Genomic DNA, 27,623 nt, shown 5'->3' with positions numbered 1-27,623 from the left:
GCAGACGGTCTTTCCAAGGAGGGGCCGCACCCAGCAAGCCGCAGCATTCCGGGGGCGTCGTGGGCAGAGCTGGCCCGGTACGAGGCTGGGGTGGCTGCCCCACGCCCTAGGACGGGCTCCAACTCCATCCTACCCTGCGGCTGTGGCCCGGCCGCCCCGCTCCCCTCCTCCCAGGGGCCCTGCCTTTCCCCCGCCCCCGGAGGGCCTTGGCCACGCCCTTTCGACCCGGTCCCAGCTCCTGGCCCCGCCCCCAGCTCCTGGCCCCGCCCCCTGCCACCACTGCGGGGGGCTCAGCGGCCAAACTGCGCAGGCGCAGGCTCAGGTGCGTGCCGTTTGAAAGCATGGCGCCGGCGGGCCCGCCGTTGGTGCTGAGCGAGGAGAAGGTCCGGGAGAAGAGCTGCCTGTCGCCTCACCGCGACCTGGGTGCGTGGGGCCGGCAGGCGGGCGGGGCCGCTGGCTGAGGGCGCAAACTTCCGGCCAGAGGGTCAGCGTCAGACCAGAGGCGCCGGCACACGGACCGGTCGCCCCGAACGGTCACAGGCCAGGGTGGTGAGGGTTGGGGGTCCCCAGGGGCACGTGTGCAAAGGAGGGGGTGAAGGGTGGAGGGCTGGGCGTGGGAGCCTGTTGGGGAAGAGGCGGGATGTGGGGGTAGACAGGTGGGAGGGGGGTTAGGTGGGGGGAGGAGGGAGGAGGGGGGAGGGGAGGGGAGGGGGGAGGGGGGTCCTGACTGTAATTGTGGATTTGCCGGTTTCTCCTTTCACTTCATGTGTTTTGAAGCTCTGCGATTTGTTGCAAACTATTTAGGATTTTTATGTCTTGTTGGAGGGACTCTTGTAGTATCATACTTTTCTTTGTTGAGACGTCTTGCCCCTGATAATTTTCTTTGTTGAGGCATCTACTTTATCTGATATTAGTGTAGCCACTCCGGCTGTGCTTTGGTCTTTGAAGAGCATATCTTTCCCCATCTATTTACTTTTTAATCTTTTAACTTACCTATATCATTATATTTGAAATGAGTTTGTTGTAGACAGTGTATATAGTTCGTTCATTTTAATGCACTCTGCCAGTCTCTGTCTTTTATTGTGTATTTAGACCATTTACACTTAATGTAATTGTCAATATGGTTGGACTTAAGTGTGCCATCTTATTATTTTTTTTCTGTTTGTTCTCTTTGTTTTTCTTGTGCTGTTTCCCGTTTCCTGCCTCCTGTAGTTTACTTGAATATTTTTTAGTTTTCCATTTTGATTTGTCGTATATATTTCTGAGTATATCTGTTTGTATAGCTCTTTTAGTGGCTGCATTACAAATTACAGCCCACTTGTGTGGGCATTTTACCACCTCAAGTGAAAGGGAGAAACCACCACCATTAGGTTTCATTTTCATCGCCCCTTTATATTGCAGTTGTCTTAAATGTACATAGCTTGAGAACTACATTAATGATAGGATTTTTTTTTTACAGTCATCTAACATTTTAAATAACTCAGAAGGAAACATTTATCCACATGTTACCTACCCATTTTTTTTTCTTCATTCCTGATGTTCCAGGTTTCCTTCTTGTATCTTTCCTTTATACTTGAAGAGTTTTTGTTGTTGTTTTAACAATTATCTTAAAGTGCTGGTGACACATTCTCTTAGTATTTTTTCATTTGAGAATATCTTTATTTCACCTGTAGTCCTGAAGGTTGTTTTTGTTGGATATAGACTTCTGGGTTGAAAATTCTTTTCTTTCAGCACTTGAAAAATGTGACAGGCCTTCGTAGTTTCTGAAGAATAATTCACTGCCATGTGAGTTGTGTTCCCCCTATGGGTAATGCCTTTTAAGTCTTTTTTTCTCTCTGTTGGTCAGAAAGGACAATTTTGTTCAATCTGTCTTTGCATTTACTCTTCAACTTTTTTCCTCGTGATCTCCATTCTGTTATTGAGCCACTCCTGTGTTTTTGTTTCAGTTATTTTTCATTTCTGAAGTTTCTTTGTTTCTTTATAGTATTTGTCAAGACTTCCTAATTTTTCACTTATTCCAGGAGTGTTTGTAATTGCTCATTGAATTATTTTTATAACAGTTGCTGTAAAATCCTTGTTAGGTAATTCTGACTTCTGTCATCTCAGTGTTAGTGTTTATTGATTGTTTTTTTCTCATTCAAACTGAGATGTTACTAGTTTTTGGTAATTTTTTTATTGTATCACGGACATTTTGAATATTAAGTGGCGAGACTCTGTTTTTTGTTTAAGTCTCATTGCTCATTACTGGCACTGATTGGGTACTGCCTAACTGAGGTGGTAGACAGTCTCCTGTCACACACATGGCCTCTGCAGATGCCTGCAGGCTACCTCATTATAGCCAGGCTAGGATAGTAGTCAGGGTCCACTCACACAGTTGCTGTGCTAGCCACTGTGCAAGGCCAGGTTTACAAGGTGCATTTTTTCCCCTTGGTGTTGGACTGGAATGGGCCTGATGTTGTCAGGAGTCTGTCCTAGAAGGCTTCCCCATCCTCGGCCTTTGACCATGGATGGCAGCAGGCTTACCCTTGTTTTTTGGTCAGTGTCTGCTGGCATTTCTGGGTTAACAGCTTCTTTGGCACTCAGATTGGGGTGTATAGGAGACAAAAAAAAACACACCAAACCAACCCAACTCATTCATTGCTTAACCATCTTTCTTTTCTTCTTTTATTGTTTGTTTTAGTACAGTTTACATTCAGTATTATTTTGTTTTAGTTTCATGTGTACAGCACAGTGTTCAGACAATCATATACTTTGCAGTGTTCCCCTGGATATTTCCAGTACCCACCAGGCACCATACATAGTTATTACAAACCTTGTTGACTATATTCCTTATGCTGTGCTGTACACCCCATGACTATTTTGTAACTACCAATTTGTACTTCTTAATCCCTTCACCTTTTACACCCAGTCCCTCAACCTCCCTCCCCTCTGGCAACCATTAGTCCATTGTCTGTATCTATGAATCCCTTTCAATTTTGTCTGTTTATTTTGTTCTTTAGATTATACATGTAAGTGAAATCATATGGTATTTGTCTTTCTCTGACTGGCTTATTTCACTTAGCATGATACCCTTTGGGTCCATTCATGCTGTCATAGATATTAAGATTTCATTCTTTTTTATGGCTGAGTAATATTCCATTGTATATATGGGGGCGGGCAAAAGCAGGTTTACAGTCGTGAGTGACATTCTTTTGAGTTAATAAAGCTATTGTAATAATCATCACCTGCATGTCTTTTTCCACATGAACAACTGTAAACCTACTTTTGCTTACCCCTGTATATACCAGATCTTTTTATCCACTCATGTATTGATAGGCATCTGGGTTGCTTTCATATCTTGGCTATTGTAAATAACACAGTAGTGAGCATAAGGGTGCATATATTCTTCCAAATCAGTGTTTTTTGGATTTCTTCAGATACATATCCAGAAGTACAATCACTGGGTCATAAGGTAGTTCCATTTTTATTTTTTTGAGGATTCTCTATAGTGTTCTCCATAGTGGCTGCACCAATCCGCATTCCCACCAACAGTACATGAGGGTTTCCTTTTCTGCACATCCTTGTCAACACTTGTTTATGGATTTATTGATGATAGCCATTCTTACAGGTGTGATGTGGTATCTCATTGTGTTTTTAATTTGCATTTCTCTGATGATTAGTGATATTGAGCATCTTTTCATATGTTTGTTGGCCACCTGTATGTCCTCTTTGGAGAAAGGTCTATTCAGGTCCTCTGCCCACTTTTTAATTGGATTGTTTGCTTTTTGGGTGTTGAGTTGTATGAGTTCTTTATAACTTTTGGATATTAACCCCTTATTGGATGTATCGTTGGCAGATATCTTCTCCCATTCAATAGGTTGTCTTTTCATTTTGTTGATGGTTTCCTTTGCTTTGCAAAAAAATTTTAGTTTGATGTAGTCTCATTTATTAATTTTTTCTTTTGCTTCCCTTGCCCTAGAAGATATAACAGAAAAAATATTGCTAAGAGAGATGTCAGAGATTTCACTGCCTATGTTTTCTTCTAGGACTTTTATGGTTTTGAGTCTTACATTTAAGTCTTTAATCCATTCTGAGTTTATTCTTGTATATGGTGTAAGAAGGTGATCTAGTTTCATGTTTTTAGCATGTATCTGTCCAATGTTTTCAGCACCACTTATTGAATAGACTGTCTTAATATTATTGTATGTTATTGCCTCTTTTGTCAAATATTCATTGACCATATAGGTGCACTTATTTCTGGACTCTGTATTCTGTTCCATTGATCTATGTGCATGTTATTATCTCAGCACCATGCTGTTTTGAGTACTATGGCCTTGTTTGTAGTATAGTTTGATACCAGGTAGTATGATACCTCCAGTTTTTTTCTTCTTTCTGAAGATTGTCAAGATTGTTTGGCTGATTGTTATACATTTTTGGAATATTTGTTCTAGTTCTGTGAAATGTTCCATTGGTATTTTGGTAGGAATTGGACTGAATCTATAGATTGCTTTGGGTGGTATGGACATTTTAATTATGTTAATTCTTCCTAACTATGAACACTTGATATGCTTCCATTTATTCGTATCTTCTTCAATTTCTTTCTTCAATGTGTTATAATTTTCCTAGTATTGGTCTTTTACCTTCTTGTTTAAATTTATCCCTAAGTATTTTTTTTATTCATTTGTAAATATGATTTTTTTTTTTTTTAGTATCCCTTTCTGATAGTTCATCATTGGTGTATAAAAATGCAACTGATTCCTGAGTATTTATTTTGATTCTGTTACTTTACTGAATTAATTTATCAGTTCTAGTATTTTTTGCATGTGGAATCTTTAGGGTTCTCTGTATACAGTATCATGTCATCTGCAAATAATGACCATTTTACTTCTTCCTTTCCAATTTGGATGCTTTTTATTTCTTCTGATTGTTTGATTGCTGTGGCTAGGACCTCCAGTAGTATGTTGAATAAGAGTGGTGAAAGGGGACATCCCTGTCTTGTTTCTGATCTTAAGGGAAATGCTTTTGGTTTTTCCCCATTCGGTATGATGTCAGCTGTGGGTTTGTCATATATGCCTTTATTATGTTGAGGTATGTTCCCTCTATTCCCATTTTTCTGAGAGTTTTTATCATAAACAGATGGATTTTGTCAAATGCTTTTTCTGCATCTCTTGATATGATCATGATTTTTATCCTTTGTTTTATTTATGTGGTGTATCACGTTAGTTGATTTGCGGATATTGTACCAATCTTGCATCCCAGCAATAAATCCCACTTCTTCATGACCATTTTCTTCAGGTCCTTTGATAGTTGGCCTTCTGTTCCCCACCCTTCAGAGTAGTCTGGTGTTTGTTTTTTGTATTGTCCAGGGTTTTTAGGATGAGAAATAGGGAGAAATAGGGTGAAATCTGTCTGCTCTGTCTTGTCTGGGACTGAAAGCATGCAAACCAGTTTCTTTAATGAAGACATTTTTTAAAACATAAATATTCCTGGGAAAGTATTAGTGTAATTTAGACCCAAACTGTCTTTTTGATTACAGAAACTTATTTTTGTAGTGACATTTATTAAATGGCTGCTTATTGGGCGTGTCATACAGAGGCATATGGTACACAGAGCATGCAGTCTGCCCTCACGTGTAACGGGCATGGAGTGGCCAGGTCAGCGAAATAGTGATCCCTGCATGGAGGCTACATAGGCAGTGGGGTGAGCAGCCAGGAGTGAAACTGGGAGTCCATTCAGGAGGGCGTTCCTGGCAACAGAGGGTGTTGGACGGAGAGGCAGTGGAGTGAAGAACAAGCAGGGGTTTGCAGACAGTTTGGAGGTGAACATAAGCTAAAACTGTATGCAGTTCTTGTTCTTGAGGTTATGATATATCGCTTTTATGACAATTTATTTTCAACTTCAAAAATAAGGTTAAAATCTCATAATTTTCTATTTCTTAGCTGAACTTCGGTCATTATCTATACCTGGAACTTACCAAGAAAAGATTACTCACCTAGGAAATTCTTTGATGAATTTAACAGGTCTAAAATCTTTAGATCTCTCGCGCAACTCCTTGGTTAGTCTAGAGGTAAGTTTTAGGTTTGTTTTTTCTTTAAAGGAGGAAGTTGGGAGAGGTTGTTTTATTTTATTGTACTGTATTATTATTTTATTAAATCCTCAGCCAAGGACATGCTTAGAGAGCAGAAGGGGGGAGAGAGAGAAAGAGAGAGGAAAGAGAAACATTGATGTGAGAGAGAAACATCAATTGATTACCTTCCGTACATTCCCCAATTGGTGATCAAACCCATAACCCAGGTATGTATCCTGACTGGGAATTGAACCGGCAACCTTTCAGTGCACAGGACAATTCTCATCATCTGAGCCACTCCGGCCAGGCTCAGTTCGTTTTTTAAAAGAAAATTTCTTGCTATCAATAGCAGTGGAAAGTCTGTTTATAATTAAAACGACAATCTGTTTTATGACTATGCCTATAATATTTGTAAACTGTACACTTAACAATGATTTAAGCACAGGGTTGTTTTTCTTGTGTTTACTGTGAACTAGATTTCTTATGCATCACATTACATCTTTAAACTACTTTGACAAACCAAAGTCTTAGCTCTCTGATGAAACAGTTGTATCTTTAAAGGAATAAAATAAGGCCCAGAAGACTAATGTGTGTGTGTCCATCCCTCTCCATCCCTCTATCATTTGTATTTTTCTTTATCCACTTTCTGCACTGTACCTCTGTTTATAGTCTGCCTCTTGGTGGCTGCGGGCCCTTGAATGGCAGGGACACAAATGCAGGCTTACTGCAGGGGGCCTGACCTGACGGGCTCAGTCCTGGTGAGTGAGTGAGAAGTTACCTGGGTGATGGCAGGTGGCTTATATTTTAAAGGGGTTCTTGCCTGAAAGAAAGGCAGGACATCATTACCCTGGAACATGATCCTGTCAGTGCCCCTGACATGGGGTCAGGCATCTGCTCAGAGTCAGAGGAGAGTCCCAATCCAGGCTGCACCCAGTGCTGGCTCGTCTCTCAGCCCCCCAAGCCTCAGTTTTCTAATCTGTGAGATGGGAGCAGTAATAGGGCTTACCCTGAAGGGTTGTATGTGATGGAATGAAGTTGTTTGTGTAAATCACTTAGCTTGGCACATGCCAATAATACCAGCTGTCCTTAGTAGTCACAATTGTTGCAAACTTCCCTGAACAGTCATATAACTGTGTGCAAGACAGAAATTTCATCTTTATGCTCTTCCTGTAATAGTATGTATTCATTTTAAGTGCATTTGTTAAGTTGATCAGTTTGTACTGTGGCTCATATTGCTATGTGTTTATTTTTAAAAGCACAGACTCATTCAGCATTTTGTCCTGTTAACAGGGCATTCAGTACCTGGCTGCACTGGAAAGCCTCAATCTCTACTACAACTGCATTTCCTCACTAGCAGAAGTGTTCCGGCTCCACTGCTTGACTGAACTCATGGACGTGGACTTCCGACTAAACCCTGTGGTGAAGAATGAGTCTGATTACCGCCTCTTTGTTGTGCACATGCTCCCAAAGCTCAGGCAGCTGGGTAGGTGCAGTGTGCTGAGGCCCTTGCTCAGTAGAGCCCTGACGAGTGTTTGGTGCTGTCAGGTTATCCCACTGTGGATCTTCCTGAAAAGGGAAGTTACTTTCTACTCTGATAGCATGAGTCCCTCTTTCACAGGATGGGTCTTATAGGAGAGCCTCCTGGGAAGGTGACAGGGAGCCCCATGACCACAGATAATTGCCAGGAGGCCAGGAGCACAGGTGTAGGCTGGACTGTTTGGTCTCATTCTGTCTTTGCTTTCAAGCTATTTGACTTAGGCATGTTTCTGAACTTCTGGTGCCCTGTTTCCATGCATGGCCCCCGGGCATTGCCTTAGGCTCAGCTGGACAGCTGGATTCTACTGGTTTCCCATCTATCTGGAAAGATACAGAACTAGAAATTCATTGTGCCACACCCTCCCATCTGCCTCCCCACCAACCAGGAGGGGTCTTTGCTGTGAGCAATGTGGCCGCTGGTGCTTCTGATACTCCCTTATGTCACACTTCAAAGGGAGAGAACTGGAACATGAGTCCAGGATGCACTGACCATGCAAATGGGGAAGGGAGGGCTTGGGTACTTCATCCCCTTGGTCCTGTGTGAAGGGTGGTGGTAAGTGCTGGGTAGCTGTGGTGCAGGAATGTCTGATTGAAGGGTATTGTCGTGTGCCCCAGTGATCACAGCATGTCCTCAGTCTGCAGCCCCATTCACCTCTTGGCAAGGCTGGGGATGCATTCAGGGCACCTCCATCTCCTAGGTTCTGATCTAATGAAACTAAAGTGAGACCCACATCAGGGCTGCATTTGTCAGGGAAGATACTGCTCCACCACTGTTACTGTGGTAAATACTGAGCTGTGGGCAGACTGCCCCTCTGTGCTGTCTGTGTCCAGCCAGTGTCTATAGAAACCCATGTTTTGCATCTCTTGGCTGTGAGTGAATTTATGCATATCTCAGCCGCTCGTGTCAGCTTATCCCCCAGTCTCCTCTACACTGCCTGGGCCTGGGAGCAGGGCTGGGCTGTGGGTATAGTGACTGACCCCTAAAGGCACACTCTTCAGTGTCAAACCTACTTAGAAATTCAATGTTTCATTTTAATTTTTAGATACTTGGGAGGAATAAGTGCTTCTGTTCCAACTTTTGACTCTAAGTAACTTATAAATAGTTGAATTTGGGTCTTTACAGAAACATTACAATCCTTATGGGAAGTTTTTGCAATCTTCAGTCTGAAATCATTACTTTTCCTTTGTTGTAAAAGTTTTAGGTTGAGAATTACACAATGTTTGTATAGAGAAAGGACATGAGAGTCTTTCCACATGGGAAAGATATTTTCAGACATGAAAAAGGAACATAATTGAAAAAGTCATTTTGGGACTCATGGCCCACCCTACCTAGCAGGGTGCCCAGTAAGGACATAGCTCAGTTGTTTGTTCTTAGTAACTGAAGGGTTCTGGAGGGGTGTGGTGTCTGGGGTGGTGCGAGGGGCTGTGGAGTGGAAGTGGGGTCAGGGAGCAGAGCAAGCCACCCATATGGGTCTAGGGATTGTGGGGGCTGGGAGAATGTTACAAAGTCAAGAGAGATTCGCTTTGGGGAGAAAGAGTTTGCATTTGGTTTTAGCCATATTGAACTTGAATTTATAGTGTAATAGTCCAGAGAATTATTCTTAGAGTAAGGGATTTGGAACTGACTCAAAAGTAAAGTTAAGTCTCAGTGACTAGAATTGTTGTTAGCACAAAGGAGTGTCTACACTATGAGAGCAGATGCCGTATTGGGAAGTGTGGGAAAAAAGGCCAGAAGTTCCCAGACCGTGTCTCAAGGACGGGAGTCACAGGACAGGCCATGGACAGGATTAGGAAGGCAGTTGTGTCTTGAGGAGGAGCCCCAGTGTGCAGAGGCACTTCTGGATGGTTTTCACAGCTCCTTTGTTTTTCTTCTTTGAGAGTGATTATTGTACTATCATTCATTTACTCATTTCTTACTGAAATTATGTACTTTTGGGGTTGTGCCACAGGTTAATGCTCTTTGGGAGGCAGCTTCAGAACTTAACCACCATGTGTAACGTTAATTCTATGCTCAAACATGTTGCAAGTTCCACCACACTGACCTTCAGCATTTGGGAATCACCTCATCTTCAGTACTTCCTGAGGAAGTCTGGGAGTTGCTGAGTAAAGAGACGCCTCTGAGGCCCAGGGCATGCATGTGGGGACAGTTTAAACTTACCTCTTTTTCCCATTCCTGAGGATCTGAGGGTGCAAACGCTAGGCATAAACACACAGCTGGGATGTCTTCTCTCTTTAGCATGTTCAGGATTCTCACCCATGGAGATTCTTAGCAGTGCTCAATGTGGTTCAAGAATCTCATGCAGCACTCAAAATGTACATTAAAAGAAGGGAGCCCAGAAGATGTGTCTGTATGTGAACTTGTTTGTATATTTATTTTCCTGCGGCAGTAGCCTGCCTCCAAAGGAGTGTCTGAGCAGTGAGCTATGTGGGAACAGGGCAGCCTCTTGGAATCAGCACCTCAGAAACCAAGTGTAGCCACCAGAACCCAGCATCCCTTTACTGGGTCTACTCAGTGCTGATGGGGGATGCTGTGGCGGGGTCAGCCCTGAGGGGACAGAAGGTCCAGAACAAGCAGTGGCAGCCCTGGTCATGTGTGGTGTGCTGTAGGGCAGTGATGGGGTGCTGGAAGGTGCACCTGCTTCATGGTGTCGTTTGCTAGTTTCTCTGGCATTTTCTCCTTAGATGACCGCCCTGTGAGAGAGAGCGAGCGGAAAGCATCGCAGCTGCATTTTGCTTTGGAAGAGTCACTTGACTCCGTACACAGCTTCCCAGCTATTTGCAGAGTTGGAAGGTATGAACACGAGTGGTGTTTGAATGTGGAAAGAAGTTGCTCAGGCTTATTTATTCATAGAATGACTAAAAGATATAAAGCCCTGTATTAACTAAAAGATGTAAATGTTCTTGTGCACTGATCTCCACTTAAAGGGCAGACATGCAGGAAGAGAGGAAAAGAGCAATGCCCAGATACCAGCTGGGGCTCCGGGAGACAGTTGGACGGAGTCTGTCTGTTGCCCACATTTTCTATACATTATTTTTTAATATTAAAATGTTTATTAAAGTAATACATGTAAAATCAATAACACGGAAGACTTATGATGATAAACAACAGTCCCCTCTCCCCACTGTCCAGCCCACTACTCAGAGCAGCCACTTTCATTCACTTCTGTAATTGTTTCTGCTTCCTTCTGAATCCCCAGACAATACAAATTAATTGCCCTTTCTGGGTGTGCACACTTGAAGCAGGGCCTGACAGCTGCCATAGCCCCTTCGCCACCCCATGGTGACAGTTTGTGGACTGTGCCCTCCTATATTCTCTGTTCAGTGCCCTGTGGCCGGTGCTCCAGGCTCTGCTCTGGTGGGGCTGTAGGAACGTGTACCTGTCTGTGCCTCCCCGCTCCTGCCATCTGCATCTTTATGTTTAACTTTAGATTGTCTGGGTCAATAGTATTTAAATGTTCTGAAGCCATAAAGGGCCTTCATGCTTTGTGTATGGGTTGATTCTAAAGGCAAAAGTCAATAAACTGTTTACGTTTCCTGTAATGTGCTAGGATTATGTACTCCTTGTACACTATTTTGTTTTGTCTGAAGTTTTTAATAGTTTTTTTCTTCTTGCATTATATGCCTTAGTTTATCTATAAATTCCTCTAATGTAGAGGTTGGCCACCATTTTTTTGTAAAGGGCTGAGAGTGAATATTTTTACTTATTTATTTATTTGAAAGTAATTTATGAAATTTTGTTTCTGTTTGCCACCTTTAGGGGAAGAATCAAGTGACCTCCACCCCAACAAAAATCATTCTTGCTTATTTACTTTTTTTTTAACATTGTATCATTTAAAAATTTTTTAATTACAGTTAGCATACATTATTATTAGTTTCAGGTGTACACCCCAGTGATTAGACATTACGTAACTTACTAAGTAATCGTCCAATAAATCTCACACCCATGTGACAGCATACATGGTTATTAGATATATTCCCTATGCTGTACTTCACAGCCCCGTGACTATTCTATAACAACCAATTTTTACTTCTTAATTCCTTCACCTTTTTCACCCACCCTCCAAGCCCCCTCCCACCTGGCAAGTGTCAAAACATTCTCTGTATTTATGAGTCTATTTCTGTTCTGCTTGTTTATTTTGTTTTTAGATTCAATTGTTATAGATATGTATTTATTGCCATTTTATTGTTCATATTTTTGATCATCTCATTCATAAAGAAGACCCTGTAACATTTCATTTAATACTGGGTTGATGATGATGAACTCCTTAAGCTTTTTCTTGTCTGGCAAGCTCTTTATCTGTCCTTCAATTCTAAATGACAGCTTTGCAAGGTAGAGTAATCTTCGTTGTAGGTCCTTGCTTTTTCATCACTTTGAATATTTCTTGCCAATTTCTTTTGGTCTGCAAAGTTTCTTTTGAGAAATCAGCTGACAGTCTTATGGGAGCTCCCTTATAGAATCACTGTTAAAAGGAAGGTAATCTTCTAAAACACCTCACATTCTAGTCACTTTGTGTAAAAATAGAAATTTGGAACACTATGTCCTTTAACTTTCTTGATTATATGATACGCTAAGAAAAGAGGAGCTTTCTGAACTTTCGTTCTTGAACAAACCCTAGTGGGGCTCTGCACATTCTGGATGGTGTGGTGACATCATACACCCTTGCTTTTCATCACCAGTTGTCCTGCTGGGTCCCTCTGAGACCTCACTTTAGTAGAGACCCAAGAGCCATTTCCTGCAGTTCACCAGTTGCTCTTCCCAAGAGCTCAGTGGCTGTGCTGGCAGTGCAGTCATCTTCCTCACAGGGTCTGGTCAGCTGGAACGCATCCCAGTTGGGGCAACAGCACTAAGTTGGCTTTTCTTTGCAGACCACACCCCTCCAGAGCTAAGTGCACTGACCCCTCAGCCAAGAAGTGCTTGGTCATGGATGCAGATGATGAGGCGGTCCTGAACCTCATTGCCGAGTGCGAGTGGGACTTGAGCAACCCTCCTAGGAGTACAAGTTCTAGCCAGAAGGAGCGAGAGGATGACTTCCATAGTTCCCAAGGTACAATGCTGCTCCACCCGAAGGCCCAGCGAGTCCAGCTTGCTCTGGGCACAGTTGTGCTTTTTAGAAAGCTTACCTTTAAATATAGAATCTTCATGAAGTCTTGTGTACTTGCAAATATCAGTAATTTGGATTATAGAATTATAAAAGAAAAAGTTATGTATTTGAGTATAGTCATACTGCATGGTGATTTTAATTGTATTCTTCCTCAGATCAGTTACAGTTGCAGGGAGGAAGTAAAATGTCCAAGTGGGCAAGAAGGTAATGTGTCCTGTGGCTGGTGGAACTCATGTCTGTGTCAGCCACCAAGGGGTGTTCACTTAGCTTTAGGGAGCATTTAGAGCTCAGGCTCCCACGTTAGAACATTAAATCTGACAAGGACATTGTGAAGTCCTCCTAATGCTTGCATGAACTTCATTACTTTGCCAAGGACTCTTTTCTACTAGGACTTTTTTTAAAAATCTTCACCTGAGGATATTTTTTCCACTGCTTTTCAGAGAGAGTGGAAGGGGGGGGGGGGGAGAGATCCATGTGAGAGAGACACATCAATTGGTTGCCTCCTGCACACGCTTCAACTGGGGCTGGGAATTGAGCCTGCATCAGAGGTACATGCCCTTGTCTGGAATCGAACCTGGGACCCTTCATTCTGCTGGCTGACACTCTAACCACTGTGCCAAACCAGCTAGGGCTCTCTATGGTTTTTTTAATACAACCCTTTCTCAGATCTAAGTACTGCAAATTTTCTCCCATTCTGTTGCTTGCCTTTTGTTTTCTTAACAGTGCTTTGAAGACCAGAAGTTTTAATTTCAATGAAATCAGCTTATCAGTTTTTTTCTGTATATGATTTGCACTTTTTTTGAGCCTGATAAAAAAATCTTTCTCTGCCCCATGCTTGTGAAGATTTTCTTCTATGGATGTGTATAGATGTCCTATGGTTCCAATGTTCAGCTCTGTGGTCCACTGTTAGAGTGGTTTTGTGACTGTAGTATGAAATGGGTCAGGTTGTCTCCCCTCAGCCCTACTCCATATATCCAGTTGTGCTAATGCCATTTGTTGAAAATACTGTCTTTTTTCTCACTTAATAACCTTAGCACATTTGTTAATTCAGTTGACCTGAGTGTCTGGGTTCTGGGTGCTGTTTTATCTGTCATCACGTCTGTCTTTGTATCAATACCAAGCTGTCTTGACTCCTCAGCCGTGTAGTGAGTGGTGGTTGGTCAGTGTCAGTCCTGCACCTGCAGCACTGTTTGCAGTGACTACTAGGCTCACTACAGGTTTGGCGATTGCATTATTAACCCACTCAGTCATCTTTTTTTATTTAATTAATACACGTTATAGATATAGTATACTGTCAGAAGCTTAAAATGTAATTTTTAACGAACTAAAACTTTTTAAATGTTCTTAAATAAAATAGAATCCAGACATCTATTGAGTCCTCACTCAGTGCAGCACCAGTGTGGGGACTGCATAAAGAAGGGCCACGAGAAGCGAAAAAGCTGCTCCAGAGAGTGTTGTCCAGAAAAGAGGCTTCAGAACCAGTACTGTGGAGAGCTCCCGCCACAGCAGGGAGACCAGCCCGAGGTCTGCTGCTCCTTCAGGCAGCACGTGCACTTCCCCCCACACCCAGGTAATTTCACGCGACTCCTTCTTAAATGTGTACATTTCTCCCATTCTCTACTGCATTTATTTGTTTGTGGAACTCTCTAAAGTGACTTAGGAAAGAGCCTTGTACATTGAAATTTAGAATACATCCACCCTAGTTAGGTGGCTCAGTTGTTGGGAGCGTGGTCTCCTACACCAAAAGGTTGCAGGTTCAATTCCTGGTCGGAGCACACGTGAGAGGCAACTGATCGATGTTTCTTGCATCATTGTTTCTTCCTCCCCCTCTCTCTCCTTCCCTCCCTCCCTCCCTCCCTCCCTCTCTAAAAGTCAATGAAAACATATCCTCAGGTAAGGGTAAAAAAATTTAGAATACATTCCTATTTTAGATTCCTAGGCTGTGAGTACTCTGTTGCTTTTCTCTACACACAGACCATACACACATACTTTTTCTCCCTCTCCCTCACTGACACACACGATTTCTTATGACTACACTGGCCCAGGTTATGACAATAGTTGTATTTTAAAAATTAAAGATGAGGGAAGTTAATAAGTTAATTGAGAGTGTTGTGTGCACATCTGTGACAAAAATGTCAGGAAACCTCCCAATATGAGTGAACCGAGCACCTTTCTGGGCCTTGTTCAGGCGAGTTCATGGGGTCTTTGGAATGAAGGCGAGTTGTGGTAATGACCTGCCCAGGTTGCCTGTGGCCACTGCAGAGCAGGGTGTGGCGTTGAGTCCAGGTCACGTGCACCCTGTTGCCTCCTTTCACTGTCCCGGTTCCTTTTACCCTGTGTCCTGAGGCTTCATAATGCTGCTGTGGCGTATGGGTGCACAGGACCCCCATCTCCACTCGTCGTCAGAATTCTTCATTCCACCTCTGTTCACAAAGGCATATATGCTTGATGTTTAGACTCTGTTGACCTGTAGTCCTTGTGCATTTCCACAGTGAACACAGAAAGGCTGCCACAGCAGAACAAGGAAGATTCATATCTGCTTCACCCAGACCCCTAGTCAGCATTGAACACATTTGCCCTTGCCCCTGCCCTGTGTGTCCCTCTGTGTGCGTGTGCATGTGCATGTATATACGTATGTGTATGTCCATATGTATGTATGCATACACTCCCTTGTCAGCAGATGTGGGCCGTGTCCCCTGGGGTAGGGAGTGTCCCAGGTACTCACATTAACAGAATCTCCTATAGGAACAAATTATTGAGTCCTCCCTAATTTCCAAAGTTTTAGATTTTTACTCACTTAACTCATCTTTGTTATACATAATTTTGGCAAGAAAACATATAATTATCAGTTGATTCATTTATTAAAGTTACTCAGTTTTGTCACACTGATGGATTTTCCATATGTGCATGCATGCTTACATACACATGCACACTCTGTTTAAATAATAGTCCTGGTCACTGTGCCTAGAGAACTTGGTCTGAGGACTGTGTTCTCCCCTCTGTTACAGACTCCGCAGACACTGAGGACTCAGCCTCCTCTTCTCAGAAGTCAAGTTTGTCAACACAAAAAGTATTAAATCCTTTGCCTGCTCTCGAAAAGTACAGGAAGCGAAGAATGCCTGGTGGGAGATTCCAGGCACCTGCAGACCAGGAGTGTATTAGCTGCCTGGAGGAGAGTCTGGGCAGGCAGAATGGCTCCGAGGGCAGGAGCGAAAGGGCCTTTTCTCATCTGGAGGTATCTGAGCCTGAAGAGCAGAGGCCCCACAGCACAAGTGGCGCCAGGGAGGTAAGCGGAGAGCCAAGGATGACTGGATGTTGAAGGGCTGCCATCTTTGGTAATGCCATGTCTTCTATTTGCAACATTAACTGTGATCCCAAGATAAATACAGCTCTTAAATGTACTTTTCCTCAGTGTTTGTCATCTCTCTGTTTTACTAGAAGTGTGCATGCATTGGGTTCGGGACATTGTGGCTCAGAGTCTGTTTTTACAGAGGGCCTGGCTGTCATCCATTCTTACATGCAGTCTTTCACTGTCTCACTGTCCAGGTTGAGAGAAGGAAGGAAAATAGGGATGTGCTCAGGCCAGGGATGTGCACTGGCCTTTCCTGTCTGCCAGGGATGGACATCGCCAAGTGTAGAGCTGTGCCCAGCAAGCTTGCATACTCACTGTGGGGCTGGGACTTTACAGGAGGGACTCCTGCCCAGGGCGCCCTCTCCTCTCAGTTTAGGGCTCTGACCTCATGGTGGTCGTCCTCTTGGAGAGGGCACAACCTGTGCATCTCAAGTGGGAGATGGAAACCTGTGTGACTGTGCTGTGTCCACCCTGATAACTTTGCTCTGTCATCCATGCCTATTGCACTGGCCAAGTGTCCAGATGATGGAGGTGTTTGTGCCAAGCACTCACTGGGATGGTCTTAGCCTCAGTTCTGGGAGGCAAGCAGCTAGGCCTTAATGTTACCTTGCTGACCAGTTACAGGATATGGGCTGCCCCATCCCTGGTGTGAACTTGGACAGAGCAGTGCTCCCTTGGTGGGCTTGCTCCTGGGGGGCTGAGGGTACATCCACCACCCACCACTGTGCTCCCTGGTGCTCATGGAGCTCTCTTTGGGTAGGTGGTGGTAGTGGGAGGTGAGGGGCATCCCAGCTGAAGCAGCTTTACCTGCCCTGGCCTGGGTTCTCCCATCACTCAGGGCCTCACTGGCTGTTCCAAAAGTTCTTCAGTAGAAAGCCCCTTTGCCTGTTAAATAATAGTTAAGAGCGCTGGCTGTGAAGGGTGGGGCTCTCGCTGTCCTTCTGCCTGGAACTGATTCCTGGAAACCTGGGACCAGTTCTATGTCTCCAGCTCTGGTCATGGCCTGTGGGAAAGATGTCAGCTTTAACTCCACCTTCCCTTCCCAGACACCCTACTCACAGTAAATGTACCCTGAACACTTGGAAAGTGAGCAGGAAAGCACGAGCCATCTCCTTTTCTTCAGTAATTCTCTCAAATTGGTAAAATAGTTTTCCTAAAGGGAGGAAAAAAGAGAGCACGGAGGTGAGTGCCGACAACGGCAGACTGTCGAGGCCCCTGCAGGTGCTGGTACGCTCGGGCACTGGGTGCAGCCTGGACAGTTCTGCCCTGTAGCCTCTTCTGCAGGTGTGGCTTTATTACATTCAGGGCCCTCTGCCAGTGACCGTGCAGGCTGAGACTGGCTCTAGAGAATGTCCCCCTCTTCAGGAGTCACTGTGGGCTAGTCAGGAAGACCCAGAACAGCCACCACGGTGGACGTTCCTGCAGCCTCAGCCCGAAAACTGTGATTGTGGCTTTCATGACCATGTGTTAGTGCCAACACATGGTGTAATGCCTTATAGTTTAGGGTACTTATAGTTTAGCTTTTCCTCCTGGTGTGAGATGTCATCCCCACCACACAGCTGTAGACACTCAGGGCACTAAGCTCTTGTAACCCTTCCATGGTCACAGGTCCAGGGGGTGGGGAGGTGAATCCCATGAGTCACTTACCTCCTGCAAATTTGTGAACAGCCCCATCATGCAGCCTCCATGGGACAAGGGCATCAGTATGATGCTTGGTGGGCATGTAAGCATGTGGTATTAGAAGCCTTGTGTTTCAGGAACTGAAAGTCAGTGTCATGGTTTTGTTTCTGTTGCAGGTGTCTCCCAAATTGCACCCAGCTGTGCTGCCTGGGAAGAAGGTGACCCTGGAGGTGGCCCTCCTTGAAGCACTCCTTGACCTGGTGGACAGGTACTGGAGTGGCTGCAAGTCCCTGCATAGCAACGAGGTGTTCCTGGGTGAGTCAGGAAGGGACATCAGCTCATCAGTTCAGTGCCATGTGCAGGCCCACCCTGCAGGTAGCATTGTGTTAGTAGGTACCTGTTCTCCCATTGGGTTCTGCACCGCCCACGTTGCTGTGCCCTCCTCACCAGCTGTCACTGTGGCTGCTGTGCTTCAGGGAGCACGCTGACAGTGTTCCTCTCAGTGGCTGGAGGCTCCCCTGAGGTGTGGCTTTTGGTTTTCCCAGCCACTGGTTCTGGTGTTTGGGGAGATGCCTTGTTGCCTGGTTTTGCTAGAAGTGTTGTTCACAGGTATTTGGTTCTCGTGGCTGTGTTTTCACATGTCCCCATGGAGAAATTAAAAAGCTGCTGCTGTCTTCTCCAAATCTGAGAGCTTGATTGTGTGGAGGATCTGGGATTTGCCCAGATTTTGATGGAAATGAGATTTTGATGGAAATGTCTGAGGCCCAGGAGGATGGCCCCTCCCCTAGGAGGACTTTGGTTTGCTTCCACCTGGTGCCTAGATACAGGAGCACATTGGGGATCCCATCGCCCAGAGTCAGGATGTGAAACAGGATGCTGCATCCTCAGGGAACCACCTCTTTTCCCCACAGCCTGGGGTGCAGCATTCAGTGTCCCAATGGGAGGGGATTTGCCAGCCCTTCCCTACAGACCCTGGGCCCTTCCTGGAGCTGCCATCTGAGCCACCACCAGAGGCTCCTGAGTACTTCAGCTGCTCAGTCTTATGGCCCCTTAGCTTCTCCACCTAGAATCAGGATGCCCCAAGATGCTGGAGCCCCTGGATGCTGACCCCATGAATCTACACCCTCTCGTTAGGGTAGCAGCAGGACTGGTCTTTTTTGCCACGCTGCTATTCCCAGTGAAGTTGCCAGATGGTGTCTACACACATGTCCCAGGCCAGGCGCAGGAGCAGTCAGGGCTGTTGAAGAGAGTGTGGTGGGCTGCTGGGGCATTCAACCCAACCATTCTAGTCGTAGCCTTCTCCTGAGCGGCACCTTTTCTCTAGAATAAAACTTTTTCTACTCTTCTCTGCCTCCCATCCTTGACTAGATGTGAACAGCCTGAGCAAAGGTAATTTCAGTGGTGCCCTCATCCCTTGGCCAATCTCCATGCCTGCAGTGCTTTTGAGGCCTGTAATGTGTGTGATTCAAAATTTATTGAATGTATTTTGTTTACACTTTATCCTTTTGGCATAAATGGGATAATAATACTTGATTTTTATTCCCAGCTCAGGCAAGGCATATTTTGTCATCTGTTCAAGAGATTACAGCAACTCAGGACAGTTCAGCAATTGTGAATGAAGAAATTAGCTACTTGACTCTTGAAAATAAATCTTTGCAAAATCACCTTGTTGAACAACAGCAGCAATATAGTGAAAAGATGAGTGAGGTTGTATCGGAGCTCAACAACACTCGGAAAGAGATGGTGAGCCACACCCCTGTGTTTCATTTTATTCACAAATGGGTGAAAACATCATTTTGACTTCACAGAAGGAGGGGAGACTCTCCACTCTGCACTTTCCCTTAGCTGCCGTCAGGCTGTCCTTCCAGGATCACAAACCCTCCCCACCAGGCTTTCCCCACCTGAGGGGACTCTTAACTGTGTGTTAGAGTCCCCTCAGCAACACAATTTGCAGATGGAGGCATGGCTGCTTCTCCCAGCTCTGCCTCTCCTGAGTGGCTACCGTCACTTCTGAGAGAGGGTGAGTGGGAGAGGGAGAGACAAGGTGAAGCTGAGCTTAAGGTGGAGTTTTTGTGGTCCCGAGTTCCCTGCCCCAGGCTCCCCAGACCACTGATGAGAGAGGTTCCAGTTAGCTGGGTGATCCTAGGGTTCCTGCTCCAGTCCTACCTGCACCAGCCACAGGCCCAAGGTGTCCTATTGGACCTGAGGGAATTTCCACCACCAGGTGGCTCCACAGGGCAGCCAAAGCCAGCACAGCTGGGCCTCCTGGCTGAGCCCAAGAGTCCTGGCCTTCAGGGCTGCCCTTTTCCTTTGTAACTTCACCATAAGACCATCATACACAAATATCTACATTAAAAAAGAAGAAAGATCTCAAATTAACAACCTAAATTTATACCTCAAGGAACTAGAAAAAGGACAACAAACTAAACCCAAAGTTGACAGAAGGAAGAAAGTAATAAAGATCAGAGCAGAAATAGAGAATAGAAAAGCAATAGAAAAAATCAACAAAACTGAGTTGGGTTTTTGAAAAAAAAATATACAAAATCAACAAACCCATAGCTAGACTAAAAAAAGGAAGACTCAAAATAAGAAATGAAAGAGGATGCCTCAGAAATAAGTAAAAATCATAAAGGACTATTGTGAATGACTATATGCAAACACATTGGATAACCTAGAAGAAATGAATAAATTCCTAGAAACATGCAACCTGCCAGAAGACAGGAAAAAGCTTCTTGACATGGACTTGGAAAAGATTTTTTTGATATAACACCAAAATAGCAGGCAACAAAGGCAAAAATAAGCTAGTGGGACTACATCAAACTAAAAAGCTGCTGCACAGCAAAGGAAACAGTCAGCAGAATGAAAAGGCAACCTATAGAATGGGAGGAAATATTTGTAAATCATATATCTGATAGTAGGTTAATGTCCAGAATACAGAAAAACTTGTACAGCTCCACAGCAAAAAAAAAAAAAAAAGAGCCTCATTAAAAAATGGGCAGGGGACCTGAATAGATATTTCTCCAAAGAGGGGCATACAAATGGCCAATAGGAACATGAAAAGATGCTCAACATCACTAATCATCAGGGAAATGCATCTCAAAACCACAATGAGGTACCACCTCACACCTGTTAGAATGGCTCCATCAATAAATCCACAAACAACAAGTGCTGGTAAGGATGTGGAGAAAAGGGAGCCCTCGTGCATTGCTGATAGGAATGTAAATTGATGCAGCCACTATGGAAAACAGTATGGAGTTTCCTCAAAAAATTAAAAATAGGGCTGCCTTACGATCCAGCAATCCCACTTCTGGGTATAAACTTGTAGGAAATAAGTCAGTATCACAAAGAGATATCTGAATGCTCCATTTTCATTGCAGCATTATTTATGATAGCCAAGGTGTGGAAGCAACCTTGTCTATCAGGAACAGGTATATGAACAAGTATATATGCAACATGTATTCAGCCTTACAAAGAAGGAAATCCTCACATTTGCAACAACAGATGGACCTCGAGGTTAAGTGAACTAAGTCAGGCAGAACAAACTGCATGACCTCACTTTTTATATGGAATATAAAAAAGTTGGAGGGAGGCTACCTGCCCAGGCACACCATAAAGGCCTGGGGACTGCCTGTGCTCTTGCTGTGGTGACCATGGGGTCTTCCTGGAGGAGGCAGGCACTACATTTATTCCTCTCAGCACCAGGCCTGTGGCTCCAGCTGAAGCATACCCTTCACCAGGGGACATGGGAAGATGGGTGCTCCCCTGTGAGCTGAACTACCCTTTTTCCTGTCCTTTCTGAAGGACATTACTTTCAGCCTGGGCCAGCCTGCTGACAGGTAAGATACATGCTTACAATGATGTGCCACATAATGACATTTCAGTGAACGCCAAACTGCACATAGGACAGTGGTTCCATAAGATTATAATGGAGCTGAAAAATTCCTATTGCCTAGTGACATTGTAGCTGCCCTAGTGTTGTAGCACAAAGGTTGTAAAAATCACCAAGGCCGTGGTTGAGACGGGAAACAGCTTTACCCCTGGTGTGCATGAGGATGACATTGTCGAGCTCCTAGAGGTGGTTCCTGTGGGACTGACTAATGAGCTGTTGGAATTGGAACAGGAATGCATAGCTGACAGACAAGAGAAAAGGAAACTGCAAGAGAAGATAAAGCAGGACCCCTAGAAAATTTAGTGAAGGATTTAGCAGAAGCTTTTGCAGACCTTGCCAAGCCCCTTAGAAGATTAAAAAACATGGACCTCAACACCAAAAGCTTTCATTAATAGAGAAGAATGTTCATGGTGGTCATATTTCTAGAAGGAGTGATGTCCTCAAGAAGAGCCTCAGGCAGGTCCTTCAGGAGGTATTCCAGAAGAAGGCATAGATGTCGTCATAGGAGATAACAGCTCCATGCCTGTTACTGCCCCTGAAGACCTTCCAGTGGGACAAGATGTGGAGGTGGATGACAGTGATGTTGATGATCCTAACCCTGTGTGGGCCTAGTGTGTGTGTGACAGTTTTTAATAAACAAGTTTAAAAAGTGGAAAAAAAAAATTGGGGGTGGGGGAGCCTTTAGACTAAGGATATAAAGAAAATATTTTTGTACAGCTATACAGTGTGTGTGTTTTAAGCTAAATGTTATTACAAGAGTCAAAAAGTTTTTAAAAATTCAAGTTTATAAAGTGAAAATTTATAATAACTTAAGGTTAATATATTATTGAAGGAAAAATATTTTTTATAAGTTAGTGTAGCCTAAGTATAGTGTTTTATAAAGTCTACAGTCGTGTACAGTAACATCCCAGGCCTTCATATCACTCACTCGCTGACTCACCAGAGCCACTTCCAGTCCTGTGGGCTCTGTTCGTGGAAAGTGACCTACATACACACATACCACATTTTATCTTTTATACTGTATTTTCACTGGGTCTTTTTTGTGTTTAGGTATGTTTAGACACACAGATACTTCCCATGTGTTACAGTTGCCTGCATTACCTGGTGCAGTAACATGCCGTACAGGTTTGTAGCCAAGGAGCAACAGGCAGTACCACATAACCTAGGTGTATAGGGGGCTGTACCATCTAGGTTTGTGTACGTGCCTCTGTGGCATTCACAAAATGACAGAATCACCTGACAATGCATTTTTCAGAACATATCTCTGTCGTTAATCAACTCATGATTATACAGCTTTTCACATTGTGATTCAGCAGTTCTGATATGTAAAAGGAAACTGGTTATTTCGAAGGGCTTTATATAATTTTCTATATGCATTTTGCTGAATTTGACTTGTCTTTTTTAAGTGTATTGTTCTGTGTCCTTAGGATGACTTGAGGCAACATTTAGACAAATCTTTGGAGGAGAATAGTAGCTTAAAGTCTCTTTTGTCCAGCATGAAAAAAGAAGTAAAAAATGCAGATGCTTCAGCTGCCTTAAATGTGCAGATCACTGGTGAGTTGACAGTCTGTTTAGCACCACTACTTGGTAAATGTATGTGTTCAAACACTCATGAGATTTCATTTTAAATTATTCACAGAGTTCAGAACCAGCAAATACTGGAAAATGGGTGTTGGAGCCCACACCCCTGGTTATTCTGTGAGTTGTCTTGGCTCACGAGTGATGCTCACGCTTGCCCACGGCACGCTCGGGTGTGTATGGAAGGAGGGCTGTGCCTGAAGGAGAGGTGCCTCCGCTGTGGGCTCCGTCAGGTCCTTACTGCTCCATTCCTTTGACTCCTTAGGTGCTCAGGGATCATCCCGTGGCTGTGGCGCCGTGGACTGTGGTGGTAGCCTGTCTGCCCCTGACGTGTGCAGGGCAATAGCACTTACTGCTCAGCTTTGTCTGTCCCCAGCGGGCACAGTGGTCCTTCTCCTTGATCACTACCTTCCAGACCCAGATCATTTTCATTTCCCTCTCTTCTCTTTCTTTGATTCTATTTTGCCATTTTACAAAAGTACACTCTCTGTATTTCAGATTCAGATACTGAAATAGAATGAGGAGGTGTTAGTGGTGTCTGCTTTTCATGGTAGAATGAGGAGGTGTTAGTGGTGTCTGCTTTAGAATGAGGAGGTGTTAGTGGTGTCTGCTTTTCATGCTAACTTGGGGTGAAATGGGGTCTCTTGAAGCTTTTTATTTCAGAGGAAGGACAGATTGAGCATCTTTTCCCATTCTCACCTCTCAGGGATCCAAAGGCTTTTACTTAAAGTTCCAGATAGTAAATATTTCAAGGCCCGTGGCCTCTGTCCCAAGTACTTACTGTGGCCTTTGTCACGTGAATGCAGGCATGGAGTCCCCCTCATCTGTCCTTGCCCATTGTTTATTGGTCTAGTTTATTGAGTGGTAAAAGTTGTTTACAATCTTCTCTTTTTAAAAAAATTTTTTACAGAATCATTTATTAGTTTTTAGAGAGAGAGGAAGGGAGAGGAAGAGAAGGAAAGGGAGAGGAAGAGAAACCAATGCGAGAGCACACTGATTGGCTGCCTCCTGCACGCCCCCCACTGGGGAATCGAGCCCACGCTCTTCTAATGCACCCAACCAACTGAGCCACACTGGCCAGGGCTAAATTTTTATTTAAAACCTTTCCTCTTTTTGCCTTCCATTTCACTGCTCTTGGGTTCCTTTTGGTTCAGCCTCCATTCTGCATTCTTGCTTGAGTTCAACCGCCTCCTTTCTGACACTGCTCGATTCTGACTTCAGTTCATTCTGAAGCAGTTGGTTGTGGTTTTGATCTGTTGGGAGTGGCTTTTGCTGTCTGAATGGCTGCTCTTGTGCTTGTGCAGTAACTTGTATGGGATTTGACTTCAGTACATCTCTGTTGTTCATTGTCTCGTGAGGTTTGTTCTGAATTTCTAGAAGGAGCAGGTCAGACAGCTTCTCTAACCTCACAGATAAATATGGTGGCCTCCTTTGCCCTGTTCCCTCCCCTCTTCTTTCTGGTGTCCTGTCTAATTCAATCTGAACCCCTCACCAGCTGTTTCTCTGCAGAATGGCCCTGTTCTGGAAAGGACCAGGTGGATCAGCCCCAAGGGCTCATGGGTTGCTCCAACCTTCAGACCACGCAGGACACCCCTACCCCAAGTTCATCTCATTAGAGGAGGCTGAACCTTCCTCCTGCCAGCCCTGGTTCCCTAGTTGGCCTGCCAGGATTTCCCATGAAAACAGGACACTTGGGGGTGCTCCGTCCTCAGGTCTGTCAGCTGCCCCACTGCTGAGTGCTGCACCTGCACAGATGTGGATACCATGCAGGGCTATGGCTGCCTTGCGTTTGGGGTCTTGAGGCTACCTCATCACCAGGAGCTATAATGTCTGTGGGGCTCCGGTCTCATCATCTAGTTATTCTTGGTGTTGACTAATGTGGGGTTCTGGGAGAACTGACCCATGCGCCACTGCCCCCTTCCCAGAAGCTCAGCATGCCCTCTAGGGAGGTTTGGGTGGACACAGACTCTGAGTAGGGTTTTCTTGTCTGAGTGCAAGAAGATGCCCCTCCATCTCTGGGACAGTCCTTGTGAGAAGGACCCACTGTCAATGTCTGCATCCCTTTGCCTGTGGCTTTCTCGTTGTCTCTGGCGTTGTTTGCTTTTGCAGTGGTGTGTCTACATGTGGAGTTATTTGTATCCTGGTTTTGGATTTAAGAGCCAATGAATGGTATATTTCCCCGACCCTCACCCCTTAAGGAAACCCAGAGAGATGCAACAGTCATATAGATGGAATGCAGACACAGGCTCTGCTACTGATGGACATGGGACCAGAGACCTGTGGCCACAGTGGGCTTCCAGTTGCTTCTCCTCAAAGCTTCTCCTCAAAGCCTCCCCTCGGCAGAGTTTGTTGCTCTGTGGAAGAGACACCCTGAAGCCCTCCCCTGCCAGCAGGCAGGCCCAATTGAGGGATCATTCACCTGGTACCAGGCCCACCTCTGTCATCACTCTGCCCTCCACACAGGGGTGTGGTTCCTCAGGGATATCTGCAGGGCAGATTCCCACAGCTTCAACCCAAGGAGGGAGCCAGGGCTGGGCCCTGGGGTAGAAACAGCTGGATGTGTTCACCCTTATCTTTGAGTTGCTTACAAAAATTGACCTTTTTTAAGCTATATTCTTTTTCTTCTGTCCCAGGTCCAGTTTAAACTCTTGAATTGTTTTTAGTTTTCCAAATATATAAGTGAATTTCACTCAATAATGCTACTTAATTTTCTTTTTCAGGGCTTCAAACAAACGTGAAGAGGCTCTCCGGTGAGATCGTGGAATTGAAGCAGCATCTGGAACACTATGACAAGGTCCAGGAGCTCACACAGATGCTGCAGGAGAGCCACAGGTGCCTGCGGGGGTGGGGGTATAGATGAGGGGATGGGGGCGAGGTGGGGTGAGGCATGGGGAGGGTGCAGGAGCAGCAGATGCTGGTGTCCAGTGTTCTGGGCCCATGTGTGTCACTGTGCTGACTTGGCACTTCCATGAGCTTCCGTTTCTTAATGAAAAGCAAGTCCCTTTCTGCTGCAGTATTCTGTGAGGTATGTGACCTGAGAGGTGAGGGGCATCTGAGTGGTGATGAGTGGTGATGTGGGTCTGTGTTCCCGGAGAGGCGGGACTGAGCTAGACTAGATGGAGGAGCAGAAGGAAGGGAAATGAGACACAGTCATGGTGCAGGGAAGTGGCAGGCAAGGCAAGATCACTCCCTGGAGTCCAACAGCCCCATCTGTGGCAGGTCACAAGGTATTGGCACCTTGGCATTAATGTTGACAAGGCAGGGGGGCAGAGCCTCTAAGTGCAGTAGAGTGAGAGAGTGAGGTCCATAAGGACGTGTCTACTCTGAGCCTCTGTCTGGTCAGTGGCTGTTTTCAGTGGTCCAGGCAAACAAGGCTGCCACGTGTACAGGGAGTTTGTCAGTGGGGGGACCTTTGTGGAGAAAATGGCCCTGCTTTCACCCATTTCTTGTGATGCCACAAATGTGCTTGAGTCATTGCTGACTGAGTGAGTTGGATAATTTGGTAAAATACAACACCACTTTCTTTCTGAAATCCCCTCTAATTAAAAATGGTTAATAATATTAAAAAATCAGAGCTTTTCAATTATACTATTACAATGTCAGGATTTTTAAGAGGGTCCTTTATATTTGACTGGAAATTAGAAATACTTTGGTATTTGGGTCATTTCTAGAATTAGAACATTGTTTTGCTGGCCATGCATGGCCGGAGCACTGAGGGACCATCTATTCACTTTGAGTCATGGGTCCATTCCACGGGTGCTGGGCAGTGCTTGCCGGGCAGCATGAGGGCTGAGGGGTTGAGTCAGACCTGGCCCCACCAGGTCTGGAAGCAAGAGGCAGATGGGCAGTCGCCAGGAGGGAGCAGGAGCAGACAGGTTTGCGAGCCTGGGCACGGCTGGGGCGTGTGGGGTCAACAGGCAGGCTTGGCCATCTGAGGGAGGATGCTGCTGGAGAGGACAGCAGCACAGCCAGGACATGGCTGCCCTGTGTTCTCTCCAGTTCCCTGGTCAGCACCAACGAGCACCTCCTGCAGGAGCTGGGCCAGGTGAGGGCTCAGCACAGGGCTGAGGTGGAGCAGCTGCACTGGAGCTACAAGGAGCTCAAGAAAACCATGGCCTTGTTCCCGCTTAGCAGCGCCCGCCTCGGTGGCTGCTCCTAAACCTGACCTTCCAAGCAGTGTGGTGTGCATGTGTGTATTTTTACCTGGCGTACTTGATGAGAGTTGTTTCTTCTGTTTGCAGTTATCTTGTGAGCTCTGAAATGTATTTAGGGCCCACAATTCAGTTTTCTAAAACATTTTAAAAAGACAGGATTAATCCAGGCCCTTCACATGTTTTGAGACAAAACACATTGACACTTAAGACAAACAGATTATTAATTTTTCATCAAATATCTTATAAAGAAAATGCAGTATTTTTCTGCCTAATGTAAAAGAGAACTATGTATGATGTTTAAAGAAAATAACTTATTGTGTAACAAGCAGTTCTTATTTAATAAATG

The 27,623-nt window shown here is 44.8% G+C and overlaps 1 protein-coding gene across 1 annotated transcript; it reads left to right on the top strand.

The window, feature by feature from the left end:
* The first annotated feature begins 320 nt into the window (after positions 1 to 320).
* CEP72 (centrosomal protein 72) lies at positions 321 to 27,623 on the top strand. The gene is made up of 12 exons (XM_016212257.2): positions 321 to 423; positions 5,919 to 6,046; positions 7,337 to 7,529; positions 10,265 to 10,373; positions 12,449 to 12,627; positions 14,042 to 14,254; positions 15,693 to 15,970; positions 17,833 to 17,971; positions 19,203 to 19,399; positions 22,973 to 23,099; positions 25,844 to 25,955; positions 27,123 to 27,623. The coding sequence occupies exons 1-12, from the start codon at positions 342 to 344 to the stop codon at positions 27,280 to 27,282; spliced, it is 1,917 nt and encodes a 638-aa protein (XP_016067743.2). The 5' UTR covers positions 321 to 341; the 3' UTR covers positions 27,283 to 27,623.

The sequence above is a fragment of the Miniopterus natalensis genome, chromosome 3 (genome assembly GCF_054644295.1).
Source record: "Miniopterus natalensis isolate mMinNat1 chromosome 3, mMinNat1.hap1, whole genome shotgun sequence".
NCBI classification, from domain to species: domain Eukaryota; kingdom Metazoa; phylum Chordata; class Mammalia; order Chiroptera; family Miniopteridae; genus Miniopterus; species Miniopterus natalensis.
Note: the sequence above shows the minus strand (reverse complement) of the source record. Positions and strands in the feature narration are given on the sequence as shown.